The sequence below is a fragment of the Neofelis nebulosa genome, chromosome 10 (assembly GCF_028018385.1).
Source record: "Neofelis nebulosa isolate mNeoNeb1 chromosome 10, mNeoNeb1.pri, whole genome shotgun sequence".
Taxonomy (NCBI): domain Eukaryota; kingdom Metazoa; phylum Chordata; class Mammalia; order Carnivora; family Felidae; genus Neofelis; species Neofelis nebulosa.
The window spans coordinates 111,896,879-111,904,452 of record NC_080791.1 but is presented as its reverse complement, the minus strand read 5'-3'; the positions used below and the strand labels follow the sequence as shown (position 1 = coordinate 111,904,452).

Here is a 7,574-nt window from a genome sequence, read left to right as displayed (position 1 = left end):
CGGGGACGGAGCAGGAGGCTGGGAGCCCAGAGCCTCCACAGGGCCCCACACGCTCCCTTGGCCCCCAGGTTCGTGGTACACGGGGGTCCCCGGGGTGTGAGTAGGGCCTGTTTCAAATCCTCAAGGGGGCTGGGTCTGGAAACATTCGCCACCTTGGTACCCTTATTCCTCCCATTGATTAAAGGCGAAAACCCGGTGTGGAGCTTCCCGTGGGGGAGCCGGCAGCTGGATCCTGCTGCCCCTGCCACCGCCCTGCCCCGGGCACAGCGAGGGGTTGGGCGTCCCCCACTTGAACTGGAGGATCTGCAGGTGGGGAGGCTCCAGGCTGCCCTGAGCCAGGCAGCCATTCACGCACAGACACGTACTGAGCACCTACTGTGTGCCTGGCCCTGTTAAAGGCCCTGGGGTCACAGCTGGGAATAAGACACACCTGTGCCTGCTCCACGGACGTGACTAACGGAGGGTCAGCAAGCAAATGAGGGGACGTCCCGAGGGCTGGGAAGGAGCTCTGACAGAGGACAGCCTCGGTGGGGGACAGCCACCCGAAGGCCTCCCTAGTGATGGGAAAATCTGGGGATGGTCCTCCAGTGAGGAGGCTGGAGAGAAGCCCGATGGGGCCAAGGGAGAGACTGCAGGAGACGGGGTGGGGGAGGGGGCGACGAGGGGCCTGGAAACACTAATGCTTCTCCTGCCGGCTGGTTCAATGTCACTGTGATCTGCCAGCCCCATTGACACCTGAGGAGGCCTGCACAGGTAAGGACGGCGAGTTCCCCGCTCCTGGCACCCCTGCCGGCTGTCGGTCCTTCCAAAGACTGTCACCAGGGCCATCTACAATGTGCGCAGGTGGGCCAGGAGTTCTGGGGGACCAACCGGATGAACCAGCCGCTAAATTCCCTCGCCGAACTTTTCAGCAAACAGGAGGCACGGGATGGGAGCTCCCTGAGGGGGGTCCTGGGAAAACAGGACCACAGGCTGCCAAGACATCAGGGGGGCCGCCTCCCCAGAGGGGCGCCCACCCTACCTTCCATGCTGCTTTGCAAATGGGGGGTCAGGGGGCGTCCCAGAGACTGAGAAGGACTTTCGAAGGCTGCATGGAGAGTCGGGGGGGGGGGGCGCTGGGGGTGTCTCTCGGTCTCCTGCATTTGCACCCTGGCCAGAATGATCTTCTTGGCCCAGATCCGAAGTCTCATCTGGGGGGTCCCGGGTCCCCGCAGCAGCTCTGAGCTGACCAGCAGCTCTGGAGCCCAGGAGGGCCCCAGCCTGGGTGGGCGCTTCTCTAGCGGGCTGCAGGCCCGAGGGGAGCCCAGAGTCTCACGGGAGAGGCTGGAGTCCTGGCTCAGGTCCTGCTGAGCCCCCCACCCCCTTTCTGGGCTTTAGGATGGAGACTTCAAATCTCCCAGGTCCCATCCAGCGGGGTGTGGGAGCCCTACAGGGTTCAGAGGTTGGGTCGGAGGGCTCCCCTGGCAGGAATGGGGTAGGAGGTGCGGTAGGCTGAAATGGCCTGAGGACATCTCTGGTCGCAGGAGCTGGTGGCAGCAGGGGCTGAGGGGGGCACTGACCCCCCCCCCCCCGGAGCTGTGGCTGGGCAGGACCTGCTGGGAGGTGGCGGCCCAGCTCCTCAGGTACCACAGAAAACAGGTATTTTCACACCGAGGTGAGCCAGCACCTAGAGCGTGGGGTGAGCCCCGCCCCCATCAGGGGGCGCAGCGGGAGTAGTGACAACAGATGCTGAGGGTGTCTCCAGAGGCTTGGCCTGGGTCCCCACTAGGTAGGGGGCTCCAGCTGTGGCACTTGACTATTTCTGTTGCAAATCAAAGGGCAGAGGGCGGCGAAAGTCCTGTCTGTCCCTGCGCCCTGCCACCTGTCCTGACGTGGTGCAGGATGTTCGCAGAGGGCGCAGGGCTGTGGCCTCTCCCGGCTACACCCTCCTCACTGCCTCTCCCCCTGCGTTCTCTTAGCAGCGCCCACCCGGAAGCACCCTGCTCCGGGGACGCCTCCACCCGGCTTACGCTGCCGCGGCCCCCAGAGAGCGCGGGCGGCCAAACCAGAGTAGGGGCGGGGGGGGGGGGGGGCGGGGCCCTGCTGGGACCGCTGGCTTCCTCCTTCCCTGGCCGGGCTCTCGCGTTGCTGAGTGCCCCCAAGCTACCCCCAAACCCAGGAGGGGCTGCAAGGTCCCAGCAAAGGAGCCGGGCTCGGGGGAGTCCCCGAGAAGCCAGGCGCCAAGAGTGGCTGCTGGGAATTGAGGGTGCCCGGGTTAGGGCGGCACTCAGAGAAGCTGCTCAGGCAGAGGCGGAGAGAAGGGGACGGGCGGGGACAAAGTGCGGGAGGCAAAACTTTGGCTGGAAGGCCGGAGTGGAGGAGACGCGAAGGGGCGGGCCAAACAGGTCCGCGAGCCGGCGAGGCCAGGGGCGGGGGCCGGGGACCCTCCAGGTGGCACCAGCGGCGCTCGTCCCGGCCGCCTCCCCTCCCCCAGCCCTGATTGGCAGGCGGCCTGCGACCGGCCGCGAGCGCCACAGCGCCCCGGGCGCCCGGGCGAACGCGATCGGCCCCCCGCGGGAGTAGGAGGGGGCGCCCGGCTATATATAGCGGCTCTGTCGCGGCCGGCCCAGCGCGCAGGGAGGCGCGCACCGCTCCGCAGGGTCCCAGCCCGGGCCGCGCGTCCCGCCCCGCCGCCCGCCCCTCCATGCAGCCCGGGTAGCCGCCTGCGCCCCGGGGGCCCCCGTCGCTCGCCTCCCGCTCCTCCGTCGGCCGCGCACTCCCCCCGCCCGGGCCCGGCCGTGCGCTCCCGCCGGCCGCCACCGGCGCAGCTCGGCCCCGCGGCGTCCCGGGCGCACACGGCGCGACTGACGGACGCGCGGCCCGAGGGCTGGGATGGCGGGGCCCCGGGCGGCCGCGGCGGCGCTGCTCCCGGCGCTCCTGTTGGCCGTGCTGGCGCCCTGGGCGGACCGAGGGGCCGCCGCCGCACCCGCCGCCCCCAACGGCACGCTGGGGGCCGAGCTGGAGCGCCGCTGGGAGAGCCTGGTGGCGCGCTCGTTGGCGCGCCTGCCGGTGGCCTCGCAGCCCAAGGAGGCGGCCGTCCAGAGCGGCGCCGGCGACTACCTGCTGGGCATCAAGCGGCTGCGGCGCCTCTACTGCAACGTGGGCATCGGCTTCCACCTCCAGGTGCTCCCCGACGGCCGCATCGGCGGCGTGCACGCGGACACGAGCGACAGTGAGTGGGGCGGGGGCGGGGGCGGGGGCCGGGGCAGCACCTGCCGGCGGCTGTGGGAAACCGGGACCGGCTCGGGTCCCGGCCCCTCTGGCGCAGGGACACGAGCGCTCTCGGCCCCCCCCCCCCCCGGAGTCGCCGCGCGGACTGCCGCTGCGCACCCGGGCGGCCGAGCCCCGCCTCCCCGCCCTCGGAAGCCCGGGCTCTGGGTGCCGAATTCCAGCGCCTGCGCCCGTGGGCACGGGACGAGCGGCGCAGCCACCGGCACCCGCGGGGGCCCGGGGAGCGCGTCCAGGTCGGGGACGGCGGGGCCGCCTGGGTCCTACCGTCCGGGGCTGGGCGCGGCCGGCGCCGGGGCCGGGCAGGGAGGCCAGCGAGTCCGCGCCCGCGCCCGCTGGGCCCCGGGGGGTGGGGGGTGGGGGGGACCCTTGCATCCATCCGCACCCCAGAATGAGGGGCCCGGAGGCTCGCAGGCCGAGGAGGGGCGTCCGGGCCGGGTGGGGCGGGCCAGGGTCCCCTGCCCCGGAGTGACCGGCGCCCCGCCCCCAGGCCTGCTGGAGCTCTCGCCCGTGGAGCGGGGCGTGGTGAGCATCTTCGGAGTGGCCAGCCGGTTCTTCGTGGCCATGAACAGCAAGGGCAAGCTGTACGGCTCGGTGAGTACCGCAGGGGCCGGCCGAGCCCCAGGCTGGGGCCGCGGCGCCCGCGGGATCGCTCGCGACCTCTCCAGGCCGGCGGATGCCTGGATCATGGCGACTGTGGTGTGGGTCACAGGATCGCCACCGTCCCGGCCCCGAACGCAAGCGCCCTGAGGCAGTGCGGTGAACTGGGCCAGTGCGAACGAGGGGCAGAGCCCCAGGACGGGGAACCAGGAGATTTCTGCCATCCCTGAGTGGGCACCTCCTAGTCCCTCAAGAGATGCCCTCCGCAGCCCTTCTCTGTAGCGTCTCTGGTGGGTTCCAGCCCGCAGGACGCAGGACCGGGGAGCCTTTAGGGCAGGTGGCTGGGGCACCAGCTGCTGCTGGGCTGGCCACATCTGTCCCCAGCTTCCCAGGAGACACCTCTCAGCCAGAGCAGGGCCGGGCCAGAAAGGAGCTCCTGACGAGTGGCCCTCAGGGTTCCCTGGCCGGGAGGTGGCCCCTCCTGACGCCGTCCCTTCTCCCTCCCAGCCCTTCTTCGCGGAAGAGTGCAAGTTCAAAGAGATCCTCCTTCCCAACAACTACAACGCCTACGAGAGCTACAGGTACCCGGGCACTTTCATCGCCCTGAGCAAGAACGGCAAGACGAAGAAGGGCAGTCGCGTGTCACCCGCCATGAAGGTCACCCACTTCCTGCCCAGGCTGTGACCCCCGGCCTCCTGCCCCGGTGTCTGGGCGCTCGGGGGCCTTTCTTCAGACGGACAGTTTAATGCGAGAGTAGGTGTAAGATATTTAAATTAATTATTTAAATGTGTATATATTGCCACCAAATTATTTATGGTTCTGTGGGTGTGTCTTGGTTTTTTTTTTTTTTTTTTTTTTTTTTGGAAAAAAAGACAAACAAAGCGAAACAAACAAACAAAAAAAAACCCAGCCCCGGGTTCTCTGGTCAGACGGTGAAGAGCTTGCCACTGGCATCATTTAACGTGTCAAAAAGTTGTCACAAGTGTGCTGCTACTCCTCTGTGTGTTTAAAAACGGTGACGTCGGCCGCCGGCCTCAAGCCCGCTTTGCACGGTGCCCTGTACCCTGGCTGTGAGCGTCCCTGCGTCTGCAAGGGCCTTCCTGGGGGCCCTGGAGCCAGCTAAGGACCCTCCCAGCCCCCGGCTCTGCTCCCGGCATCCTCCGGCACCCCGCTCCTTTGGGCCCTGTCGCTGTCCGTTGGGGCGTATCGCCTTACTTGGGGTACAGAAACCGCACTGTGGGAGCGAGCCCTGCCGCTCTGTTTTTAGACCTGCCGAGACTGACCTTTGAACTTCCCTGCAGTCAATCTTCCTCCATCTCCCCGACGGGGGAGACTCTTAGACCACTCTGTAAACCCCCGTGCTCCTTTTTTGGATCAGCCACAACCCACGTTGCTCTGTGGCCCCTGGGAAAGAGGCAGAAGGAAGCAATTTTGTAAATCCGACGGAAAGGAACCGACGTCCCCGCGGGAAGCTAGGCGTGGGCAGACAGGTGTGAAAGACTACAGTTCGTGGTAGCAGGTACTTCTGGTAAGTCATAGAATATAGGGTTAAAAAAAAAAAAAAAGCACCAACCTGTGCTTGGGCAGCTTGGGGCTGAGAACTAGCTGTTGACTTTAGGTGAAACGTCCTCGTAACGGGACAAAGACACGCGATGCCGCGTTTGCGTGGAGGAAGATGCCGTCTCTCTCCATTGCATTCCCCGATTAAGTGCGTTTCACATCTACCTCGAGAGCCCTTAAACCAGTCGTCTGGCGAGATCTGCAGAGGGCTCGGACCGGGTGCAGGGGAGCACCACCCCCAGGGTCTCTTTTTCCATATGTAGCCAAAAGGATCGCAGATAGCCTCCGTGCGTCCCATTCAAACCTTGTCACGTTTGAGCTATCTTTACCCCGTGATTTACTTTTAGTAAGGATAATCATGGTGAAAATATTTGCAGACAGCTGTTAGAGTGCACTATATGGTCACCAAGTAACCTTATATTTTTCTTTATATATTTTACAAATGTAACCCCTGTCGGTGGCAGCAAAGACGCAGGGGGGCAGGGTCGGTGCTGTTTAAAAAAAGGCCCGAGGTGACGGCAAACATTTAATTTTAATGAATGACTTTTTCGAGTTTCTACCAAATGACCTTAGCTCGCTACCAGGAATGCTCCGAATGTTTCGTCAAGACTTTAACGCTCTCCCAGGACGTTCCCGAACACGGCGTCCCAAATTAACTTTATGGGAGTCCGCAGACGGCAAGACTGGACGCTCTGATTGGAGTTTTTTTGTCTTTCACATTCCTTTTGGAAACCCTGTGGTTCGAATGCAAATCATCCACTCAAAACACTGTCCTTCCGCCCACCGAGGCGGCTCGCGAGGCCTGACCGCCACCCGGACGGTACGGTTTCACCTGCCGTCCATGCGGCCGAGCCCAAATGCTTTCCATTTGAATCTGTGTCCTACACTCCGGGAGTATCGACGAGAGAAGATGCTAACGGATCTCCGCGCTGATGGGGCCGTGGGGCGGGGCCGGGGGCGGGGGGTGGGTGCTGGAATGTGCGGACGTTCTGGATCGAAAGGACTCACCCGGCGAAGTCCTAGATGCCTTGAATTATGGCGCGACGCCTCGTCTCAGAGCCCGGTCGAACTGCCAGGAAGTGAGAGGCCTTCCGTACAGACCGTGGTCTCCCCCGACCACTTGGCGCGTGTTCCGCGAGGAGTCACGCGCGAAGCGTAGAAGCGATGTAATCGGACCTTTGAAATATTACGAGGGGTTTCTGTTGCCGTGATAGGATTTAAGGTTTCTGTATCTACCGATGTTCCCAGGATCTGTCTGTAGTTTTATACAGGTGCCGACCCCATGTTGTGATGTATGTGCTGTGCACATTGAGATGCCGAATAAATGGAAACATTTATCGTGTATGAAAAGAGGCCCGTTGGACTTGACGTAGCGTTTGGGGGAAGGTTTCGAAAACGATTAAAACCTGCACCAAAATGCCAAGTGTAGGGTTCCCTCCCCGTCTTCCAGTGTCTATTTGAGGCCCTGAGCCTTGCAGGGCCGCGGGTGGGGGTGGGGGAGACGAATTTTCGCCAGCTGTGTCCACACAAATGTGGCCTTGAAGACGGGAGCCTAGCGGGGTGTGAGCGTCACGGAGTTTCGCGGGGACTCTGAATCTTGAGGTTTATTCTAGTGACGGGGACGGTTCATGCCGTCCCCACACTGGGACCAGCCAGAGTTCTGTGCCCCCTGCCCCGGTCTGGCACGGGCCCCAGCACTTTCCTGGGGGTGCAGAGTGAGCCCCCAGAGCTGGTCATCAGAAGCCCGACTCAAGAGGTGCCAGGGTGGCTTCAGTCGGTTGAGCGTCCGACTTTGGCTCGGGTCAGGATCTCGTGGTCCATGAGTTCGAGCCCCACGTCAGCCTCTGCTGACGGCTTGGAGCCTGCTTCAGAGTCTGTGTCTCCCTCTCTCTCTGCCCCTCCCTTGCTCACACTCTCTCTCTCTCTCTCAAAAATAAATAAAAACACTAAAAAAAAAAATTTTTTTTTAATTAAAAAAAAAGCAGATTGACCCAAGCGGAGTTTTCAAACTCTTAAGAAGATGCCACCAAGGAGTCTTGAAATCGATGTACCGACTACAACTAGCCTTTTGTAAAAAGGAAAGGGAGTATGGTCATGTGGAGCAGAAACTTCCAGAGCCCGTCCGCCATCGGAAGGGTACAGATTAG

At 63.3% G+C, this 7,574-nt stretch overlaps 1 protein-coding gene across 1 annotated transcript; it reads left to right on the top strand.

Moving 5' to 3' along the window:
• Positions 1-2,871: 2,871 nt before the first annotated feature.
• Positions 2,872-4,674, top strand: FGF4 (fibroblast growth factor 4). The gene is made up of 3 exons (XM_058690744.1): positions 2,872-3,211; positions 3,758-3,861; positions 4,375-4,674. The coding sequence occupies exons 1-3, from the start codon at positions 2,872-2,874 to the stop codon at positions 4,549-4,551; spliced, it is 621 nt and encodes a 206-aa protein (XP_058546727.1). The 3' UTR covers positions 4,552-4,674.
• Positions 4,675-7,574: the final 2,900 nt, after the last annotated feature.